The 25,215-nt window shown below is 37.1% G+C and overlaps 1 protein-coding gene across 1 annotated transcript; it reads right to left on the bottom strand.

The window, feature by feature from the left end:
- Positions 1-2,925: 2,925 nt before the first annotated feature.
- On the bottom strand, positions 2,926-13,356 carry LOC119773029 (arrestin domain-containing protein 3-like). The gene is made up of 6 exons (XM_038269816.1): positions 12,911-13,356; positions 10,409-10,466; positions 9,572-9,719; positions 6,823-6,919; positions 4,517-4,773; positions 2,926-4,372 (listed from the first exon to the last, which is right to left on the bottom strand). Exons 1-6 carry the CDS (start codon positions 13,164-13,166, stop codon positions 3,779-3,781), a joined length of 1,410 nt encoding a protein of 469 aa, XP_038125744.1. The 5' UTR covers positions 13,167-13,356; the 3' UTR covers positions 2,926-3,778.
- Positions 13,357-25,215: the final 11,859 nt, after the last annotated feature.

Raw genomic sequence — 25,215 nt, 5'->3', positions numbered from 1 at the left:
ATTCACCAACTATACCATAAAAGGAATAAAGTTTAATAAATGTACGTTTTATCTGTATAATAAATAATCCCATAACTCTATTGGAAAGTGCACAATTTACTAATTTATTTTCATTAGAAAATTAAACATACATTTAAAAAACTAAATACTTAAATGTAGTTAAAAAATAATTTAAAATGCATGTTTTGCCTGCCATAGATTAATAAAAATTAAGAAAAAAAAAAACATGTTTAAAAAAGAAAATGATAAATTCAAACAAACTAATCTATCTATCTACTCATTTTTTAACATATACATCAAAATGTTAATTTATATAATTAATGGTAAGTGGCTGGGGAGAAGGACAGCTGGGGAAGCGGAGGATGGATGGATGGATGCATAATTAATGGTAGTTAGGTTACTATTAAATAATAAAGATTTTGATGCTGTCCAATTAAAAATCTAGCTCTAAATAGTACTTAATAAATGTTAAGGCTTAGACAAAGCTAACAAGACAGAACGCCTGGTAAAATTTCTGAGCTGTTGTTTATAAAGCTAAAAGGAGCTTTATGTCATTAAGAGTTTAGACTCTAATATAACGTTAACATTCATGTCTTTTATCAAATGCTCATTCCTTTTCTGTTACCAAAGTCTGACCAAAACTCAGTGCACGAGAATCCTGTCTTCTAATGTCTAGCTCAATCAAAAAAGGTTAAGAATCAATAGACAAAATGTTATCATCCCTGATTAAGCAAATCACTAATAAAACATCGGCAATAAAAATATTAAATTTGCACAACAGTATGAATACAAACCCTTTATCTGTCTAATGTCACTGTTGCCTGCCTTCCTGTATGGTATTTAATTGGACAAAAGAGTTTAAAGTTTGCTCTAATAAATATTTGCTCTAATAAGTTTTAATAGCAAACAAATATTTCACCTTTCATTTTACAAAGTTCAAGACCTTACTTATAAGCAAATATGTTATATTACAGAAAATATTTGTTGAAGCAGGACCAGCATGCTCAGAGGAAGCAGCGTAAATGTGTTTTACATTTGCCTCTGTAATGGTCTGCGGTTTGGTTTGCTGCCTTACTCGAAAATGAGCACTCAACTAAATTAGATTACCAGGCTAAAAGATGAGAGAGCATCATGAAACATGCTTGATCAAACATCCAACATCACTTTTTAGGATATCAGCCTTTACATTTCTCACATATTGCCTTAATTATTGGCTATTTAAATGTTTTTTCCTTCAGTCAAATATTGATAATACTATCTTAATTCCCCCCGCCAAAAAACAAAAAAAAAATAACACGTTTATTAGAATCAAATCAACAAATGATCATTAAAAATAGTAAAAACGTCTCTTTACTTACTGATGATCCTACATCCTGAACGAATGACAAAGATAGGTAAAGCAGGTCTAAACCAATTCTAGGATAATAGATATGATATGTAGCCAGTGTTTGTTAACCTGCTGTAGCCATGTTGCTCAGTTTGGTGTTGTAGCTGTCCTGGCTGACTCTAGCCAACCTGACCTTGGTTTCTTCGAAAAAAGACTTGATTTCTTTTGTACACAGGTTGCAGCCAGCACAAACATTCTTCACTGTAATCATATATTTCTCTCTTTTTTTTTTGTATCTTTGCTAAACTAGCCCAATTCCTTATTCTTTTCATATTTAGAAGGCTGTTGGTGTCCCCCTTATTGTACTGTGCCTCCTGCAGCTGCAGGGGGCAATATGCATCAGCAGAGACGTGATACTACATTTCTTTTCTTCTTTTTAAAATGACAGGGCGCTTTGCATCTTCATATCTTTCTATATATTGTGCTCTGTTTAATAGTTTAGTGAAAAGAAACACACTGTGACCACCACAGTTGGACCTGGAACAAAATGCTTAAGTGGTATTTAAAGGTCCCATATAATGCAAAATTAACTTTATTAAAATTTTGTAACAGTCACAGCCAGTGAAGCCAGAGTATGAGGTTCACAAGTGGAAAAAAAATCCTTTAACCTCTATTACTGCCTTTTCCTCACATCTTATCTGTGCTTAACATGGTCTGTTTAAAAAGCATTCCCCTGATGATGTCATAAGGGGAAATAAGCTGTCCAGAGTGGTCTGTAGGAGCACATCGGTCAAGCTACAGCCTTCAACTGATGCATATTCCATGCTCCTAGACTATCTTTACAAATTCTAACTAGTTGTCATAATTGCGGGTTGGGCACACAGCCTTTGGAAGGATGGGGCGGAGAAAGTAAAATCAGCTCATTGGGTGGGGTGGGGGGCTGGATAAGGACATTTTAGTAAAGACCATCTGCCTAATTTGAGGAATTTTCCTGCACACACAGCAAAAACATGCTCTTTTATTTTCAAATGTAGCATAGTGTAGAGCCGGTTCTCCTCCACATCTAGAGGAGTCAGTTGAGGTGGCTCGGACATCTTCTTCGGATGCCCCCTGGACGCCTCCCTCGGGAGGTGTTCCAGGCACGTCCCACCGGGAGGAGGCCCAGGGGACGACCCAGGACACGCTGGAGAGACTATGTCTCTCGGCTGGCCTGGGAGCGCCTAGGGCTTCCCCCAACAGAGCTGGAGGAGGTGTCAGCGGAGAGGGAAGTCTGGGAGTCTCTGCTTAGTCTGCTGCCCCCGCGACCCGGCTCCGGATAAAGCAGGAGACGACGAGTACGAGTACGTAGCATAAAATGGGACCTTTAAGGGCCAAAAGAGTCAGTATTTTACCCAAACCAATATGTTATCACCACCTGTCCGAGAGCTTGAAAAGGGTGTATCCATGCATACAATATTGACTATTCATACTACCGTCTAAATGTGAAAGCTGAGATTAATAGTCTAAACCTTTTAGCCTGAGGTTTCCTTGTTTTTTTTTGACAATTCTCACTCAACATAAGAAAGGCTTGGATATAAAAAATAACAGAAGATCAACAGTTTCTGAAGCACCATATTTATTTTACACAATAAAGGAACTTAAGCACCATTTTCCTCATTCTGAGACCTGTTTTAAACTATAGCAAGTTAACTTCTTTTTATCTATGATAATGACAAGCTCACTGCATTTTTAGCAACTGTGCAGCCACTTAAAGCATATGCATTTACTTTCTTAAAATGACATACAATATAGCAAATATACAATATATATATAATACTAGTGTTAACATGCTTTAGATATAAACTATATAGAGGTAGAGTGAACAGACTTAAATTCATGCAAACAATGAAGGGCACTTTACGTATTAAATGGCCTTTTTTTCCAGAGTACAACCCGAGGCGACGCTTTTAGTTATGATATTAGCACCAGACAGAAGACTGCAGCATCGCAACTTAAACTCATCAGATATAACCTGTAATATGATACAGCAAGTAATCCTTTTAGATACCATACAAGTGTAAATGTTTCTAATAGTGCATACAGTGGTCTTACAAAAGATGCACACTGCAAAAAATGTAAATCTAAGTAGGCCAATTTTTCTAAAAATACGTGAATTTTCTATTGAATTAGGCAGGGAAGTGAGACTCTTTGCAAATCGAATAAGACAATCTACATTTGAAATGATAAAAAACAACTGAATTTTCTTATTTACTTATACTTTAACTGTAAAAATACCAATTCCATTGGCAGATCATCTTATTTACCAAATAAGGATGAATACACAGATTATAATTTTAGATAGTTTTTGCAGTGCACATAAAGATTATTTGTTTTACACTTTTTTAAGCTTTTACATGGTTAAATCTATATGGTTAAGTGTTTTAGCTACTTAAGTAAGGTTAAAATATGTTGTTATTTATCTTTAGATTTTCCTGGAGTAGAAGTTGGGAAGAGCAATGTGTATTCTGGAGGAGCATTGTTTGTTTGAGACAGAAAGTCTGCATTCAATTCAGGAGCAGAGGGATTCAGATTGAAAGAGGGAGCTGAAGGAGGCACAGAAGCAAAGGCAGGCTGGTTCTGAGGGTCTGGAGGCGGCATATAGAAAGCAGGGACAGGCGGTGGATGTTGAAGCCCGGAAGAGGACGATGACAATGGAGATCCATAGGGAGAAGGCCCCATGGGTACTGGGTTGGTCTGGGCCCCGAAGATGGGAGGTGGCTGGTAAGGATATGCACCTGGTGGGCCACTATAGACCTGTGGGTCAGTAGGGTATGTGGGTGGTGGTACATAAGGACTTTGGGCATCTGGGTAACCATGAGGACCTGGATATGGTGGTGCAGGATAATGCGCAACAGGAGGAGGAAAATCGCTGTTAGTTGGACCACCAAAAGCCCCAGCAGGGTAAGGGTCCAAAGACCCACTAAGTTGAGCAACAAACATAGGATGAGCAATAACCACTGGGAAGATTATCTCTGGATCAAAGGCAAAGCTGATGTCCAGATACACCTACAAAAAAACAGGTATGCCTGATAAGAAGATCATGTTTCACATACAACAGCATCAAATTAACATTAACGTTTAAAAAGGGAAAATGTTATAGTTAAAAAGGCTTTAAAAGTAAAATTTGTTTTGACACATAATGATACATACCTTTAACTGGTGTGTCACTGAGATGATATCACAGTTCTCGATTGAAGGCATCTCATCAGTGGGAATCTTCAGCCCACACTTCACCTCCTGCTGGGTGTGAGGTTTAATAACCTTATCAACCACTTTTTCAACAGTTTGCTCCTCACTTTTGGAGTCTCCTTTCGCAAAAAACTTGATAGTCCGTATCAAACTAAATTTGGGAGTCATGTTTTTTGAGGAGGCATTGTTGACGTTTGCAAATATATGCATAGTTTCACCTGTTGGCAAAAAATAAATAAAAATAAAATGTTTATTTTCCTCAAAGTTACAAATTTAAATAGTTTCAGAAAACATAAGCCAAGAATATGAAACAAAAAAACAAATAGGTGGGTAAGAAAATTCACTAAATGTAAAACTACTACCTAAAGGGCTGGATTGAGACTTGGTGCCTTATTTTCTTTAAATGTAATGTGACCAAAATTGATTACTTCACTGGATTAGAAATTCAAGTTTTATACATTGATATGCTAAAATGCAGTTGATTGCCCAGGCCCATCAGCAACAATACTGGATGTAAAGTTTCTGATGTGCCAGTCTTTCACAAGTTGAGAAACCCATAAAGTTCTCCTAATATGGGCCACATCATTATGTTACACCATGACAATTTCAATCTCATTTAATCGGTCTCTTCCTCTTTTTGATGAATCAAAGAAGCAGCAATGTTTATTGTATATTGCCATTAAAGTCATTAAACTCCATTATCTTAGCCAAGGATAGAAATTGTTGCCTTTCAGCTATTAATGTCGCCTCAGTGAAAGGTTCCTAGATTTGGCATTCTTTGTGGAGTTTTTCAAATTTACAAACTGCACATAACTGCTCAAAAAAATAAAGGGAACATATAAACAACAAAATATAACTTAAATAAAATCAAACTTGTTTGAAATCAAACTGTCCACTTAGGAAGAAAAACTAATTGACAATCAATTTCACATGCTGTTGTGCAAATGTAATAGACAACAGGTGGAAATTATTGGCAATTAGCAAGACACACTCAATAAAGGAGTGGTTCTGCAGGCGAGGACCACAGACCATTTCTCAGTACCTGTGCGTTTTGGCTGATGTTTTGATCACTTTTGAATGTTTATGTGCTTTCGCACTTGTGGTTGCATGAGATGGACTCTACAAGCTAGTGATGGCCAAATGAAGCCTCACAAAGCAAAGAAGGCTTCCAACCCAATGCTTTGCCAAAAGATTCACTACTTGATGCTTCATTCATTGCTCACTATTTAGCACCACAGACACTACAACAGTCCTCATATTTCAGAAAACAGCAATGTGTGCAATATTGTCAAAAGGAAGTTTTTGTTGGACACATGTGTCATTACATTTTAGGAATTAAAACTATACTAAAAAATAATCCATATATGTTGACTGTCTGCAGCAGCAGTTTTAGTTTATGTCATGGATTGATTTTTGTAAGGAAGATAGACTGTATGCTCTCTCTGACTTTTTTTTCTGGAAATCTAGAGTAGTTATTGGTGTGCGTTATAAGATAAGACGCTTTATTTGTCATTATACCTACAGTGTACATATAATGAAATTTTATAGATCAGATAGAGGGTTAGCCTGAGCTACTGGCTAACCTAACCAGCACGTTTTTAGTGGTATCGGAAACATATGCACATGACATGAGGAGAACATGCAAACTCCACATAGAAAGGCCACTGGACAACTTGAAACCTGACTGGAAAAGCAACCATGAAGCTATCTAAAAGAAAGAACAGAGCAGACTGTACTTCCTAAGGAAGCTTAGGTCCTCCACCATTTGCAGCAAGATGCTGCATATCTTCTATGTCTGTTATGGAGAGTGTAATCTCACCTACCATCATATGCTGGGGTAGTAGTATCAGAGCTTATGACTTAAAGCTCAACAAGCTAATAAATAAAGCTGGCTGTGTTCTAGGAACTCCTCTAGAACATCTGGAGGTGATTTCGCAAAGAAAGATTCTTCATAAAGTGAGGAACATTATGGGCAATAGTGAGTATCTTCTTTATTAGATAATTAAACAACAACACAGTGTCTTCAGTAAGAAGTTTCTCCAGATCCGGTGCAAGACAGACCGCTACAGAAGATCCTTCCTGCCTATAGCTATCAACGCATTTAATTTCCCTTTGGGATGAATAAAGTATTTTTGAATTAAATTGAATAACACAATTCAAGCATTCTGCTCATAATTCTAGGTTGATATCTTAACCCTCTAAACCAAAAACCCAAAAAAAATTTTGGGAAATGAAACATAACCTATAATTGAAAGGAATCCGATTACCTGTGGCGAAAGCTGTCTTGTTAACAGTAGCATCTATTTGCACTTGTCCTTTAGAGAAAACTCCCATCTTCTTCTCAGTAGAACCAGATTGCTCATTCTGAAGGACAGAAGAAAAACAAAAAAATACCTTATTCATGACAAAATCTGAAAAACAATGTTCTTATGTGAACAGCAAAGGTCATAATGGTGACCCTGAAGAGCTTTTATAAGAGTACTGATTGTGATCTAGGCCCAGAGATACAACTACCTAGAAGGGTCTTTAAGGTACTACTGGCTTAAAGGCATTTTCAATGTAAGAAGTCAAGATTCCAAAGAAAAAAGTTTAAGAATATAGATTAAGGGCCTAATCTTCAAAGATTCAAAATAAGAACCTACCTGTGCAATTTGTTAAATATGTGCAATAAAAGGGCATGTTGCGGCTGATCTACAAAGATAGCTGTGTATGTTTAGACATGCAAAACAATTAGGTTCTGCCCATGAAAAAAGAGCAGGTTTTACGTTCGACTAACAGTTTGAGGGAGGCTGCAAAAGAAGGATAAGGTTCAAAGCCATGGAGATAAAGATAATAATCAAAATACCAAATAAGAACAAAAGTTAAAGGAATCAATTTGGTTTAATAGTATAAAGATTGTCTGCAGTCGCCGCTGCATTAATTTGAGGTGGCCTGTAGATTTTTTTTTTTTCATTTATTTTGCTATTGTTATTTTCTGAAGGTGCAAATGTTTACATGCGCCAAGAATTTCTCTCTATCCTCTGCCATTATAAAAATGTCTTTTTTGTGGCAGCAACAATAGCAGTTATATTTGGTGTTAGTTTGCACCTGGCTTTCTGAGTTTCTAAAAGACTCAAGAACGCAGTTGAGTTTCTGATTTGGAAAATTGCTTTGTGCTAAATATCTACATTTACATATTCTCCTCCACCCATTAATTAGACCTTTTTTGTCATTACCACAAGAGCTGCATCAAGGTGGGTTTTCCCCTGAACACGAACTTGACAAAAGTTTTGCCAGTTTTGTCTGCTTTTGCTTGTCTTTATTTCGGCCTGGCCAGTTGGAGAAAGCGTCCTATATCATGGAATCTGCGCATTGTTGGTTTCACCTCATCATGGTGACATGTATTTACAAAGTAACCAGCAGTGTTTTTTACTTTAGAAAGCAGAAAAAAGCTGTCTCTAGCTGTCTCCGCAGCAATCCGTGACTCCCGTAGTGAGTCACAGATTGCTGCGGGGATCTACTCTCCCACACTGGGGGACGAATCACCTGGACAACACAGGGTAGATGAGATGGCATTCTGGAGCTCAGACCACAGCAGCAGGAAAACAGTGCAAGAAAACCAGGATATGTTGGTGAAGATTCTCAGTCAATTTGAATTGACAATGCTGCCTGGATGGGAAGCGAAACATCTTCAAACTTGGAAACAAAGTCCAGTAGATTGTTTTTTTTTTACTTTTTTGGAAAACCAACATAGAAAAAAAACAGAACCGGGACCAGGTTGCCAGCCTTGCCATCCTCTGGAACCACAGCAGGGGATCGGAGGAGGCCCCCAGAAAATCAGCGCACTAGATTAGTAAGAGAACACAGCTGCCCGGGGGGATAGGACAGTGGAACATCCAAGATGCCACCCATGGAAGCAGAGTGAGTAGAGGTTACGGCTGGCTGGAGCTAGACTCTAGGCTAACTGCAGGAGATGAAAGGAGCAATGGGGAGGATCAGCGAAGCTTGCCTGGGCAGACAACAAGAGAGCTGGGTAAGGAAGGCATCTGTCTGCACTGGAGGCAACACAATGGAAAATTCCTAGGACTAAATTAAGACAGCTTTTTTAAAAGCCACATTAAATCCTCTTAAGAGCATTCCTACTTCATCCTTTGTCAACATTATTTTCTCTATCTTCCATTTTTAATGAAAAAAAGCTGATCTCTACTGTGCTCCTTCACTGTAGCTCACACCTACATCTAGTCTCTTACTGGAATTTGCGACGCAAAAGTAAAAAAAAGTAAAGATTTTTCAATTTAATTTGTGGCCGAGAGGGCGATCAAATGTCGCCATCACCAAAATTGCGCTGGTCGCCTCAATCCATTTGCCACTCTCACCTCGTTCGGGTTTGCTTCGCACCAGATCCACCCTTCTACATAGAGTTAACATGGGAATCCTTTGCTCTAAGCTGTGAAATTCGCGTTCGATGTGAACATACCTTTAGAATATGATCTACATATTGGAGTAAAGTTCAGGTCCCAAATGTCCCTAAAGCTAGATTTCAGGTGGCACATTCAAAGTTTTACCAAGAGTACAACAGTGATATATAATATGGCTGCAAAACATTTCCTTGGTAAAGATTTCTGCAGTTATGAACAGTAAATTCTTACTTATATTACCTCATAACTCAGCTAATTTAACCATACTGATACTGGTATACTGAATGTGATGCCAGTGTGACTGAAAGTACAAAATGCTGTGAAATTTGTTTCTATTGTCTCATGTGAGATATAGCTATTACAGTATAATAGTCAATTTTTCTCCACTCAAAACATGTATTGAGATAAAATATGGCTGATACGTTTAGTCTTGTTACTGTAACCTTTTAGATGCAATAAAACTTTTGAATGAAATCATCATTCAGACATCAACTTTGACAGTCATCTTAGTCGTCTTTTTGTTGAATGATTTTGTCTAGTCTCACTTACATGATATTGGTGAAAAAAAACAATTAATAATCTGTGCTTATTGTCTGAGCATAATGAATATAATACGCACTAAAAGGGTCCTGAAGTTGGAAAATGACTTGGAAACAAATTTGAACTCCTTTTCTGCAGTGGAATCCATCCTCCAGCTCCTGGACAGTTTGGCCTCCAGTTTGTAGACAATTTTTCCATGAGTTCCTCTGAAAGACGATGGCATGTTTCTGCATAACAGACATGATGGTGATTTAATGATAAGTGAATGAATATAATGCCATATATTCATTCATATGCTCCAATCAGAGGTGGAAAGGGTAGCTAAAGCTTGTACTGGAATAAGAGCAATGATACTCAGGAAAGCAAGACTATAAAATGACAAAAAAGTATTTACTCAAGTACTGAGTACTTGTTAAAAATATGTGTAAATGAGGTTATCAGACAAACATATGAAATCATCTTAAAATGTTTTAATGTGAAAGAATAAAATCAAAATGAGTAAAAATAAATAGTTAGAAAAAAGTAAGGGTGGACAAAACATGGAAGGATGAGTTAAATAAATTAATACAAAAAAATGTGCATCTTATATCACAAAATAAAGATTTTTAACACATTTTAAACCCCACTTTAAAATAAACTATAAGCATTGTTGTATGTTTGTTGCTATTTTCATTAAAACCTATTTACATTTTCATTTCAGGAACTACAGAGTGTGTAGAAATCCAGACAGTACCTTAGCAGTAGGTTCTCTGTTATTGGAAACCACCTTACCAATGTGCCACATGAAACTGTTGCAAGATTTTTAGCTTAAACTTACCTCCTTTCTCAGTATAAGACAACCACACTGTTTTGTGAGAAGAATTTGAAATGTGGAAGTTAAAGAAAATGTTTTGTCAGTGTATTGTGTTGTACTCACTCAGATGGGACCCTAAAGCTGAAGTTATAGACATGGTTCCCTACCGGCAAAACAGTCTCTGGAAATGCAGATATAAAACAGGATATATTTAGTTTAATTAATTTATACCCTTAATTTTCCTGCACACTAATTGAGTAAGGATGAATAAAACTTGCATTGATTCAGTTTTGTCCCTTTTAATGGTCCTTCCAGGAACAACTGAGTGGTGTGGCATAAAATGTTTTCCCCATATAAGATTCAGCCAAGCTCTACACATACAGGCGATATATCAGAGCCAGTTAAATAACCAAGTTATTAACTGTGTTAGATCTGGCGCACTCTTAGTTCCCAGTGTCCAGATGGGAAAAAACTGGCAGCGGCCCACCAAGGACTCTCACTAAATAAAGCGCTATTCGACCCATAAAGTTCTACTTCTTCTTTGAAATATTCTCTTTCCCTTAGTGTCTCAGTCCTAATTTATTTTTAAATCTTCTTTTGCCCAGAGTGCATTAATTTCCCCTCTCAGTCCTTTTTTTTTAAAGTGGTACAGTAAAAGTTTGAATTACAAAAACTCATGCCAGGGGTTAGCAAAACTAAATTATGAATAATCTAATACAAAAACCATAGCACTTAACAGCAGCAATTAAAACATTTTAAAGCATCAAGTCTTTAAAGCTTTGTGGTTTGAAGATGATTGTATTGATTCTTTGTGTTCTGATAATTAGAGCAAGTAGAATCATCACAACTTTTTACCAGAAATTAACATTTATTCACATGGAAAAAAAAAAATTAATCACACCAAAATATTTTTGTCTATATCTACAGGGATTGTGAAAAATCAAAAAGCAGGGAAGTGTTGGCCTAGTGGCTAGTGCTGTTGTGCTCTGAGAAGGTTCCAAGAACCCGGTTTGATCCCTACAGGGTCCCTGCTCTGGGTCCCTGAGCAAGACCCTTAACCCCACACTGCACAGAGGTCAATTTTACAGTGTGAGATTAATAAATAAATAAAAAAAGAGAATCAGAGTTTTTAACAGAAAAGGTACTAAGAATATTAGTTTGTATATAGCGAATAAAGTTTTTCCCAAAAAGCTACAGTGAAGGGATATTTCCAAAATAGGTGGATGAGTTTCATTGTCCTGATGGCAAAAGTAGCAGCTGCAGTCAATGTCTTTGTGTAGAGATTGCTTTGCTGGATAGCACCTGTGTTACTTGTTTGTAACAAGACATTTAGAAGGAAAAGTACATACAGTACAGTAGTAGTCCATTTGATATAGAGTACAAACTGCCTCCAGTAATAAATGACAGAAGCACAATAGCAATGTCTTTCTGAATAAAGCTGTTTTTTTGTTACACGTGGAAGAGTTAAGCAGATCTACCCACAATAGTATCAAAAATTGATAAAGAAAAAGTAACCGGCCTCTCATCAAAAGCCCAGAACGCATCAATTGACGCATTGTCAAAGTCAGTTTTTTCATTGGTTAAAGGGTGCATGTTGTTCAGCATCACTGAATATATCAGAAACAATAATTTCAACAAATTCTGCTGTCATTTATTATCTTAATGGGTTAAAGCTGGTCCTATAATGAATGTAACTGTAATAACAAATATAACAGCTTGAATTTATCAAAGGCTGTGAGGCATTTCTCTCTTTAGTAGAAACAAGTTAAATATACTTCAAAGCTCTTTCTGAAAATATCTCAGTAGCAACTGGGCTCAAGATCACATTACAAAGAACACCTCCATGTTGTTTATCAGCTTAATTATTTTAGTAATGTACAAAAATGACCTATATGTCTCAAGACCTACATTTTAGAGGCAATTTTTTAAATCAGTATTTCACTTTCCTGTAAAATTGTGAGATTTGTTCAGCAGCACATTAACTTGTTGGGCTCCAAACCAGCCCCCCTCCCTCCCTACCACCCGAATTACCCATAATTCCAAGACGTATTGTAAAAAAAAATACATCGTTCTATTCAGATCTTTATTGCGGTTTGAAACATATTATATGAGTGTATTTTTTTAATGAACTATACACATTTATTAACATAATAATTAAAAGTACCACTTTCTGCTTTGCTATTGATGCCGCATTTAAACGGCTCACCATCATGCGGAAATCTACCATGTCTTGGGGTATAAATACGGTCCGGTCAGCCAATCAATAATTAAAGTGGAATTCTTCGCACCCTAACATCTTCACAGATAGTTCCTAATCCACAAATGCGTGGGGTGGTGTCAGTGACGGGGCCCCTAAGCAACTTCAGTTTCTCATTACCGAGTTATACCGTTGCTTCAAACTTATAAAAACAGCAAAACAATTGCGCCACCACCCTGTTTTTTTTTTCGTTTTATTTCCCTGTGTATTTCTGTGTTTGTGGTGGGAATGGAAGAGAGGGAGGGGGGTTAATGGGGACTGTTTGGGGCATTTGTTAATGAAAGATTGAAAACTTAGGTAGAACAAAAAAAAAAAAAAAAAAAAATTTAAATAAAAAGCAACAAGCATGCGGTGAACTGTAGGCCTACCCTCTGAGTCTTCTGGGATTAAAAACTGTTTCAGTTTAAAATATCTCCGGTGCGCAGAGTATGTGTGCGTCGTGTCGCCTCTCCGTTCGGTCCAGTGCACATTAGCGTCCCCTTTAGCCTTCACAAACAGACGCTTAGCTTTGGTTTCCTTGGATAAGGACAGAATCACTTGTCCAGTTATAGTGTCTCCCTCTGAAAAAGTCTGGTCTACGTTTAGCGCTTCGCAGCTGATAGTAAAACTACTCACTGCAGGCATCGTTTCACAAAGAAAAAATAGGAAGAGCCCGAAACAAAACTGCACAATAACTCAGGGAGCCTTTTTTCTGCTAAAACGGTCTGTCTAATTTCTGAGAACGACGGAAAAGACACGCCAAGAACATGTATTTATTTATTTTTTTTAAATACCGCCCCCAGACCCTACAAGCACGCGATGTACAGGAAGCATATTCAGAAGTATGGAAGACCAAAGGTGCCACCACCCATTAAAACAAACCCTCTCTATTTTACCTAAAAATTTTATTAAAAGTAATTGAAAGAAAAATAAATCTATATTTAATAGAAAATTGTCATTTTAAAAAGATTTGCCATAGACGGTTTACCATCAAAATATTATTTCTGGAATGGCAGTAGATCAATGTATCCATTTAGGTAAAATCTTCTGGCAGAACCTGTGGATCATCTCATGTGTCCCTCCTCATGTTGATTCAATCTTTTTTTTTTTTACACAGTAAATCGGTGGCTGTTTGCAGCTGCGCTTCAAATGTTATCATCCCAATAAATCGCCATTATAAGTGGCTATCAGTCCCATAGAATGCCTTCAAATTGTGCTTATTACACTGCATGAAAAGTGGGATTTTCGTCAATATGCGGCACTGTAGATTGTCGTGGAACTTCAGGTTAGCGGCAGTTTACGACAATTTGCAGGCTTCGCCGAAAACTCCCGTAAATTGTCAGAAATTGACGTGGACTCTCTTAGGCAGTGTTCCCCCCATGCCTCCCCCCCCATGGAATTCTAGGGGAGGCTTTAACATGTAAATAAACATGCTGTGAGCTATACAAATGCAAACCAGGGTTGCAGGGGGGGTTTTACCCCAAGTGACATCTTTCTGGGTAAGAAATTCTCTGATACAAAGAGATCAGGCTTAGTATAGCCTCTTCCATTTTAGCTTGAATTGATTTATTTAATTAAAGTATAGAGACCAAAACAGATCTTTAGCTGACAGAGCAATACATTTAGAGCAGTAATTATAAAAAAAAAATTGCATTTAAGATAAAAAATAAAATGTTGTCTGTCAATATGCTCAATTCACAATTACTTAAGTGGAAAAGTTTCAAGAAATGAGTCTGAGATGATTCACTTTATAACATGGCGCATTATCCTGTTGGAAGTAGCCATGAGAAGATTGGTACACTGTGGTCATAAGGTCCGGCCAGGTCAAGATCCGCAATTGCAATCGCACCAAACAGGAAAAAGAACATCGACAAATTCCGGTTCGTCAAATTAAAATATAGCAGCAACAGATCGGTGACTAGAAATTATAGCACAATTCTTATATATATATATATATATATATATAAAAAAAAAAAAAACTAACACCGTTTATTTAAATGATTGGATCCAAACTATTGGTTATTCACCAACGAGGAAGCAGATTTCTCATCTCCATCAAAATATTTATTTTATACCGAGGGACTTAAACTTTAATCAAATCCATTCAAAAGAAACTTCTTATTACAGGAATGAAAAGAGATGCTGAGTTTGGAAGTAGTGAACAAGTTCATTTAAAAAAAAAAGCAGTTTTGAATTATCCTTATCCCCGTTACAAAAATCTACATATATATTTGGGCAGAAACTGAACATATGCTGGATGATGGTGGGATTTTTTTAATATGTCATATTAAATTAAGCACTCACAGGGTTCATACAGGAATGAGTGACTCTAATTTAATGCTATTTTAATGCTATTTGAAATGATTTTAATGCCATCATCAAGAACCATGTACACAAGTTATTAGTGTACATGAAATATGAAGGAGCTGCAAGCAGAGTTCCATGACTCCTGTATGTATGTAAACACACACACACACATATATACGTATATATATATCCTCTAGCTTTTTCTCCGCCTGGAGCGATATAATATATCTGACGAAATTGTTTTTATAAGCATTTTTTATTAAAGAATTATAAATACTTCGATAAACATATTTAAATAATTTTAGTGCCAATTAAGGCCTTGATAAAAAAAAAAAAAAGAATGATTTTTTAATTATTTTTATTGATCCGCGGACACCCTGGTTCATCTCGCGCGTGCTCCCTACGATCTCCAAGAAACTCAGAACGGCGGTGTGCAGCCACAGTGGAGGATGTATGCTTTGCTTTGTGCAGCGGTCTGGAGCTTCTGGATTTCGGGGTAAAACTCCTCTTGGACGCGATGGCGACTCTGCATCGAACAAGACGAACTCAAAGAAGAGATGCTAGCGGTAAATATATGTTCGATTACTGCCTGCTAAGCTAAAAGCAGCCTAGCCTAAGCTACCGGCTAATAGCGGCTAATAGTAGCCTTGCTAGAACAAGCTTTATTAAAGTGTATTTTTTGTGATTTACAGGAAGCAGTACGGCGTCTTCACAACTCGGAGACTAATTGCAGGCGCTATGAACCGGAGCAAGGGTAAGATTTAAAGAATATGCTTTCATTCTGCGGTAAAAGGCAATGGATACGGATGGAAACCGATCATAGCTTTTACATTTTGTTTTCACAGACCTCCCATCTCGGCAAGTCCAGATTTGCACGATGTTGATAAAGACGACATTGTGTGTAAGTGACTTGTTTTAATGTTTTCTCCTTCCTTGTTACTGTGACTTGCGTTTGATTTTTTATTCATATCACTCTCATTTAATTGTTTTCCAGCTGCCTGTAAGACGTATTTTCAGACGGTACGCAGGAGCTTCAGATATACGCAGCCAGCCAACACGCTGCGTGCGGAGGCTATCTGCTCGGAGTCGGGCCAGAAGAAAGAGGGTAAGACTTTATTTGGTGACTATTTTTCAGGTGCATTGATAGATGTGTTGTGTCCATACGCAGTGCGCTGATTCATTGTTTTTTTTTTCAGCTGCTGAAAGCGAGGCAGAGTGTGCTAGCAGATGAGGAAGTGGAACTCTGGAAGTCCGCCTTCCTCGGCGGTGTCTCTGGATGGATTGTACGGTCGCCGCCATTTCGTAGGCCGGATCCCTCTGAACTCTGTGTTAAGCTGCAGTCCCGGTTAGAAGCGATGCCGAAGTACAGGGCCACGCACACTAGGCGTCTGCACATCGGACCTGCCTCGGAGGGAATGCTGCCAGTTACCTCCAACCCAGAGGAAGCAAACGGACCGTTCACGGAGTTTTAATTTTTAGAAACGCATGTGTTTGGATACGCGCTGTATATAGTTGTGTTTCAATAAAGCTCTTTCTTTGCATAAACAGCTTCCTGGCAAATCTTCATTTCCTGTATAAATTCATTCATGTCCTTGATGGTAGCATAATAATTGTGTAGTAGTGTAGGATAACATAAATACACATCATATGAATGAATAAATATATGAATGAATAAATATATGAATGAATAAATATATGAATGAATAAATATATATATATATATATGAATAAATATATATATGTAAATTTATATGTAAATATATATATATGCCAACCAATCACGAGTGACTTTACTTGTTTAAAAAGAAGTGGTTCCGTCCAATACTCAGTAAGAAAATTAAAGCCTGGCGTGGCCACGTGTGGTTTTGCTGCCAATCACGAGCGATTTTACTTGTTTGAGAATAGTGGTTTCAGCCAATACTGAGAAGGTTATTCAAGCCAGACTTGGCCAGCCGCGCCGGTTTGCTGAATTCATATGCTAATTAGGGCCATTAGTACAGCCGATCGCTCTCCACATACGTCACGGTACGTTTCCGACAATTTGTGGCACGACAAACGCGGACAAGCACGGGTTGCAAATTGTCGGAAACTGACGAAAATCAGGCAGATCTGCGGGAGTTTACGGGGGTTTGCGGGGACGAAAATCTCACTTTTCATGCAGTGTTAGGTTGTCATCATTGACTGAATCCTAATCCTAACTCTAAAGTAATTATTTTTTCCCCACGCAATTAGTTAATTCATTTATGTGTAATCTGAAAATAATTTCAGTAGTTCTTCATGTGCTGTAAATATGACTAAGTAAAAATAAAATGATCCACATCTCGCTCATATTAAACAAACTAAAAAATAAAGTAATCTCATGCCCTGTCACTAAGATGTAGAATCCTCTCCCTATAAATATTGAACTCTCTGTGAAAAAGTGAAGATCATTCTTTAATAAGATCCTCATCAAACGGACATTTTAATACACACACACACACACATATATATATATATATATATATATATATATATATATATATATATATATATATATATATATATATATATATATATATATATATATATATATATAAAATAAAACAACGCGATTGGGTGTAAGGAGTGCGGAGACGGGGGATACTCTGAGTTTGCTGAAGGAAACCCGCTACTGTACAACCAGGTTAGCTCTGGGGAGGATGCTACTACGGTGACTGAAACAGAGGTTGAGGGAACTCTCTTTGTGAACCAGAGAAGTCAGAGTTTCTTTTCTTTTTTGTTTTCAGGTTTAGACAACCTAAGAGATTTCAGTAAACCTGCTTCATGAAACAGATCCCTATGGTTTGCTGCATGTCTCTCTATAAAATATAGATAATCATGGTGGGCTGCCATGACCAAAAATACCTCAGTCAATTTTAAAATAAAATTATGCACAAAGACTTACATAAATATACAGTCAATAATATATAGTTATTAAATGCAACAAAAGGTTCCTGCACAAGACCTCCTGTGGAGCTGACTTACAGTTACCTTATGTATCTCTGCTTCTTTATGTCTGCTTCTGTTTCCTTGGACCCCCAGTGGGCAAAAGGCCTCTGCCTAGTTCTATTTGAGGTTTCTTCCTGTTAAAATTGAGGTTTTCCTGTCCACTGTCGCTACAAGCATGCTTGGTTTGAGGTTTTGCTTTTGAGTCAACAAGTCTGATTCAATCAGCTGATTTTCCTTAAATAGAAGAATATGAACCAATCTGACTGTATGATCTGGATGAAGTGTCTCTATAAAGAGCCTTGGTGCTGTGAACTGGCACTATATTAAGGAACTGAATTGAAATTAAACTCATGTAAAATGATGTTATTTAAGACAATTTCAATTTAATCTGATGCTTTAGGTCTTTGAAATGAAGTAATGTATGTTAAAACAATGACAATGAAAGGAATCTTCCCTTTCTGCTACAGAATCTTTCTGTCTCTATTTTCCTTTATTTATATATCTAACCATATTCATTCAACTACAATCTGGTGACAAAACTTTAACATTCTTAAGACACAGCAAAGCTTCTATGATCTTTACGCAAATACCCAAAAATACAGATTAGAGAAAAGGAGAGACATGTCCACATTCAGGAATAAAACCCTCATCTTGACAATAACATGTAATTAAGGAGGATGGCAGAGGATGGTTGCAAGAATGCCAGATATAAAATCAATAGTAATAAAAATGTTTTACAACACCGCAAAAACCTTTCATATACTGGAAAACAGTGGAGTAGAAATATCACTGCTCACTATGGGGCCAGTTAATTGCAGCTTATCCTTAGAGGGGGCTGACTAAGTTCAAAGCTTATAGTGTAAATCTACTGCTTCAAATGTAAATAAGTTTCCATTTTACCACAACCTCATAATGTGAAATTGTTGCTGGGAAAAAATGGTTTATAATCAGAGGATTGAATATTATGTTTGATAAAAGCTTGTTCCTATTGTTCCCTTTCATCAACATTCCCCAGCTTCCTTCTTTTCTCTAAGCATGCACACATTATTAATGAAATTCTATGAATGAATAAAAATTTGAATTAAAGTTTTACTACTTTAATTTATCGTAGGTAGATCAATAAACACATTTGCCAGTCAGGCTCTTCTGTCTATGATCACAGGTTGCAAAAAGGGCGTGTTTCTTTTATATTCCGATCTTACCCAAGCTTGGCTCCTGTATCACATTACAAGCGAGCTCTAACCTTTTATCTATCAGTAAAGACTGTAATTGGTCTTTCTGTGTTTCCCATCTGAGTGTAAGATTACCTACCTGATCCAGTGGCTGTTCACCCAAGCAGTGTGAGCTTTTCAATAATACATTTCTCTCAGGCAAATCCAACCTTTTGCTTTAAAAAGTAACAGTTTTCACTATTATAGACTTTATATTTATTACTATAATAAATATAGTATTATAATTAAATAGCTTTCAGACTCTCATATGTTTTTGTGTAAACACATGCCCAAGAGGCTGTGTGTTAGGACAACAAATGAAAGTGTGAATAGAGCTAAAATCATTGTCAAACAGTTAACTCTAGATAATTTGTAACTACGTGAATAGATATGTGTGGAAAAATATGGCGAGCGAGCCATAGTTCTTACGGGCAAGGGTTTGCAAATGTAAACATCTAGAAACATTAGATGTAGCCCATAAAAAATAAAAAAACCCTGAAATGTTAGAACTGTAAATATACAGTCATATGTTTATATTACTGTTTTTATGTTTTTTTTTTTTTTTACTGTTTTCAAGGCTGCAATTTAAAAAAAAAAATGAAATTGTCTAGAGAGCTGTTCTTAACGAAATTTCTTTTTGTTGGTCTTAGACGGCATGAAGGGTGTTTGCCACTGCTTCGTGGTCTGAAGGTCTCTGATCTTTTCAGCAATCTCTTTTCTTATGTCAGGTTCTGAAAACTAAAGTTTCAGTACAGGGTGCGTTGATGTTCCACCTGTACTGACCAAGCTGGTCAGCATCTAGTTGTGATTACATTGGTTTGACAAAGAAAGTTGACATGGAATCATCTGTAATCCGAATAATTCAGTTGGAGTTTGATTTAAATCAATGAATATCTTTATCTTTTCATCACAAGGAGCAAAGTTAAGACTTTTAAAATAGTAAAACTTATTTCGGAGTGAAGAGGATGAGGTCAAAAACTATAATCTTGTTTTTCTCTATATGTCTGCCAAGTTCATGACATGTGCAGCCTTAGCCGTGTTTAGTTTTGACACAAGACACAACTTCTGAAAAAAGTTTTCAAATTAACACAATCAAGCCAGTGCATGCTAAACTATATAAGTATATGTCAATATATATGTATTGCACAGGCTTATTTTTATGTGTAGAAGCGGCCCACACAGCTTTAAACCCTTTGTTTAAGGAATTACTAGCTGTATAGCACATGCTTAACCTGTTTCTTAGGATTTACACAGCAAGGCACAAAGCTTAAAAGGATTTAAGTTTTTTTTTTACAAGGGATTTTAGTAGTTTACCTTTTGATCAGATAGGATTTGATATCAGATTAACTTTGTTCTACACAACATAAAAAAGTTCTTACCATGTTTAATCACCCTAGGAAGCAAAATAATTTTAGGTTAAAACTGAACCGTTTTAACCTTTAATTAAAGGTATTGTGAAAAATGTTGGCAAATTTTTTTAAAGACCCGCCCTCTCCACTTTAAAAAACAAAATGCACATGTACAACCCTGAACTTGCTCCCGAGAGGGAAAGCCCATTATACGAGAGCGTGCACGAGCCAATTTGTCCTCGTGCTGTTTAAAAGTTGCTGTTCTCATAGCTCATACAAGCTTACTGTGTCTGAATGTCCACCCTAACCCCTAAATCCCTCAATCATTGTATAGAGCAGGAACTATATAGTGGAATTTATAGCAAATTCAGTTAACTTACTGTTGGGACAGATGATCATTGCTTTTTGCTACCCATTGGTCACGTAAATCCTCCTCCACTGTGCGGTGCTTGCGCCATCTTTGTCAGTCACCGCTGTCGGGTAGCGACAGCCTATGGCAACAGCGGGCCGCTGTGACAGCAAATCCCATAACGCTTTGCAAGGAGAGCTCTCCGTGCAAAGATTTCCTGGATATATCTGCCTCTTCTGAGGCCTTTTTTTTCTTCTCATACACTTCTTAGACACTTTTTCTCCTACGACCGTAGGCCAGTTTCAAAGAACCGTGGTGAGAAAGGTAAGCCTCAATGACTGGCTGAAACTGTAGCTCACCAGATATACGCCTGAAAGTGCCCATGCACAGAAAAAGCTAGCTGAGGGAACAAGCACATAGGATGGCCTTACATAAACATATTGCCAGAATGACTGGCAATTTGGAGGACCACTTATTGAGATGATCCACCCAGAAATAAAAGATCATCCTCTATACCTTTAAGAAATCTGCTTACTCTAAACCACAAATGGCACAAATCTACCATTTTTTTTGTTTTTGTTAAACCAAACTGATCATTCTGACCTTGGCAGATGGCCGCTCACGCTGAGCCTGGTTGTGTTGGAGGTTTCTTCCTGTTAAAAGTGAGTTTTCCTCTCCACTGACACTGCATGCTTGATTGGTGTTAGGGATTGATTTGCAATGAGTCGATGCAATCAGCTGATTTTCCTGAGATAGAAAACTTTGAACCAATCTGACTATGATCTGGTTGAATTGTCTGTGTCTTTAGATGACATATTCTGAACTGGAACAAAATAACTAAACTGAATGTAATTGAATCAGATTAAATTGGCAAAAATGTTATGTCATCAAATAACTTTCCGACTGTCATATGCTGTTCTGTGAACAACACACACTACTGGTTGTGTGTTACAGTAGGATAACAAAAGAAAGTCTGAACTAGGCTCAAATCATGATATGTTAACTGGGAACACGTATAGGAGATATTCGGAACAAAAAAAAAATCAATCATGACCACAATAAATAGAACTCCAGGTCAAATATATTTTGGTTAAAAACTCTTGGCTTAAGTAGTATAACTGAAGTTAACTAGGCTATTATATGCAGAGGTAAATAGATGAAAATGGTGCAAAGATATCATAGTTCAACATGGATTGTATGTGTGCGAACCAAAGTTTATTCTGAAAAGTTTGGAGTGAGGTCAATCTTTTAATTAATTTAGAGCAATTGCAAAATTTTTAAACTAAATCACACTTCAATTCCAAGAGGTAAATAAAACATTGCTTGGTCAAATTATATTTTAGGAAATTATTTGTCTAAATCTGAAATTAGTAACCATTTGGACAATGGCATCATCAGTTGTCTGTGATCTCTTCAAATCCCTCCTTCGATGCTCCTTGCATAGCGTTGGATGAACTGGGTGGAGGGGGCTGCAGCTTTTGAAAGAAGCCAGCATTTAAATCAATCCCCAATGTCCATGCTTTTGGTCCAAACATTCTCCAGATATACTTTTTAAGAAATTTGATAAATAGCCTCCAAACCTAAGAACACTGAATCCTCTTTTGCATGTAGATGGCACTGGTACTGCTGGATTTAAGAAAGTAAAAAATAGTAGGATAAATAGTTAAAATGATATGGCGACAATAGAAATGATCTAATCATTGTCCCAAAATCAGAAATAAATGGCTAATTACACATAATCATACTATATCACTAAGCAATTTGAAGATGTACCTCTACGTTTAAATGTCATTTAGTTCGGCATGCTCTCGATATTGAAAGGGAGTGAACACATAAGTTAAAAGGGCTGTTTGAGGCCTTGACATAAAATATTATAGCTGACTATAGATCAAGGAAGTAGATGTCACATAAATAGTAATGTACTTGCTTTAAATGGTATGTATGCAAGTATGAAAGGCATGGCATGTTTATTTGTACAGCATAATTCAGCACGAAGACAATTTCAAGTGTTTTACATAAATCAAATTATAAATAATAAAATAAAATGGATGGAAAATAAAAGCAGAATAAAAGCAAGTAAAGATAAAAACATGGTACAAGCTGATAGTAAGGCCAATAGCTCAGCCAATAGCTTAACTTGGTCAAAGGCAGTTCTTTTTTTTTACTTTGACTTAAAGGGACTCAGGCTTTCAACACTTTTACAGTCTTCTTGGAGTTTGTAAAGATAAGTTAAGCATAAAGAAATTAAATGCTGCTTCACTTTTGATGGGAGCAGCAGCCATCTCAAATACTGAAGTTAGGTTTGGTCATGTTCCTCTTATTTTCCGAGTTGTAATTCCAGTTTCTCTAAACTTCAACTGAAACCCCTAGGGACATTGGAAATCGAAAAGTCAGAGGAACTTGCCCTCTCACATTGTTCACGTAACATTTAGTCAGTTTTACACTTACAACCTTTTACCTTTAATTATGTTTAGATGCACAATATACTTCATATGACTACTATTACAGTAATCACCTTAACAGCTGTAACAAAGGCTTCTCTTTACACCCTTTACCAACTTTTAGGGAAGTCGAAAACAGGAACACTTTTACTGTTTTCTTGCAATAAATGTAGGTTTACATCACTATTTGTGAAGTTTACAAACAGCCTTTCACTATATTACGTCCACCAACTGGTTTTGGTTTGGGTGTGTGGGAGTATGTATGTAGATATTTGTTGCTGGGGCATTATCCTGCTGGAGGTAGTAATTAGTAAAGTGAGGTCATAAAGACATAGAAATCTTAGGATTTCAGCCATGGGTGGGCTGAGGTTAAAATTAAGCACAGCGGCTTGGTCTGGAGAGGCCTTCATACCGATTGCTTGACAAGTGGAACTGTATTATTTGCATATAAAAAGCTTATTAAACAATTAAAAATGCGTAAACTATTTTGCAGTTTAATGAGGCTTACTCAACAAGCAGCTAAACATAAAAAGCAAAGGAAATTATTAAAGAATACCAAAGCTATTTCCTGAGATCTAAACAAATATTTTTTCAACTTGCTTTTAAATTTCAAAGAGTTTAGGGATAGATATAATCTCAGAAGCTTAAGAGAATAATTTATTGCGATGCAAAGATCTATTATGAATTACCTATCACCATTCCTGCACACCAAACACTTTACCTACTGTAGCTCTATTTTTTATGCTTCCTTACAATACTTAAGCAGATTAATTAGTAATCTGCTTAAGTATTGTATAAGATTGTTAAAAATCTGCATTTATTGGCATAAACTAAGTCTGGGATGGGATGATGGAAATGATAACCAGGCAGTGTTTGCTAACCTGCTGTAGCCATGTTTCTCAGTCTGGTGTCAGGCTGGAATGCTCCTGAATCTCCCTATGGCCACCCACCTTGATTTCAGCTGCATAATTGTTTGAACAATGCTAAAGTAGACAGTACTTTTCACATCAATATATTACCACCACTTTTCCCAAAGCTTTAATACAAAGAGGCAGTGGTGGTCTGGGAGTGGCGGCATAGTGATTAGGGCATTGCGCTTGGATCCCAGAGGTTCTGAGTTCAAGCCCCACTCCCACGGACTGCCAGTCTGGGTCCCTGAGCAAGACCCTTTACCCCTACACTGCTCCCCGGGTGCCGCAAAATGTCAGCCCACTGCTCACCAAAGGGATGGGTTGAATGCAGAGAGGGAATTTCGTTGCTTTGTACTTGTTACAGTGCAACCATAATAAAGTTGAATTTTGTTCTATGTATTTATGATTTCAGGGTTGATTATTTATCCTACCATAGTTTTAGTTTCCTTTTTAGAGTCCTTTTCCTGACAACTCTCATTCAATAGAAGAAAGGCTTGGATTTTAAAATAACAGCAGATCAGTAGTTTCTCCATACTTTCTCCATCACGCTTATTCCCAGGAGGGTCGTGAGGGGTGCCGGTGCCAATCTCCAGTTGTCTATGGGCGAGAGGCGGGATACACCCTGGACAGGTCACCAGTCCCTCGCAGGGTAACACAGAGACACACAGGACAAACAACCATTCATGCAGACACTCACACCTAAGGAGAATTTAGAGAAGCTAACAGTCATGTTTTTGGATTGTGGGAGGAAGCCGGAGTACCAGGAAAGAGAACCCGCAAATGCTCAGGGAGAACATGCAAAGTCCATGCAGAAGGACTCTGGACTGGGAATCGAATCCAGAAACTTCTTGCTGCAAGGCAGCAGTGCTAACCATCAGCAGTTTCTAAAACTCTTAATTTTACAATACAAAAGAACTTAAACACCCTTTTTCCCCTCATTCTGAGACCCGTTTTAAACTATAGCAAGTTAACTTATTTTTATCTAGGTTGGTGACACCTGCACTGCAGTTTTTGTTACCAGGTAACTGTAGAGCTCTACCTATAAGATGCCTTAAAAGCTAATATTTTCTTAGAATGACATTGTATACATTACCAGCTGATAATTCCCCCAAAACAATAGTACCTTCTAAGCCCTTTATTTAAGCAAACACTGAAACTA

The sequence above is a fragment of the Cyprinodon tularosa genome, unplaced genomic scaffold, assembly GCF_016077235.1.
Source record: "Cyprinodon tularosa strain WSP-4 unplaced genomic scaffold, ASM1607723v1 ctg74, whole genome shotgun sequence".
NCBI lineage: Eukaryota > Metazoa > Chordata > Actinopteri > Cyprinodontiformes > Cyprinodontidae > Cyprinodon > Cyprinodon tularosa.
The sequence above is the reverse complement of the archived record's forward strand: the minus strand, read 5'-3'. Positions and strand labels throughout refer to the sequence as shown.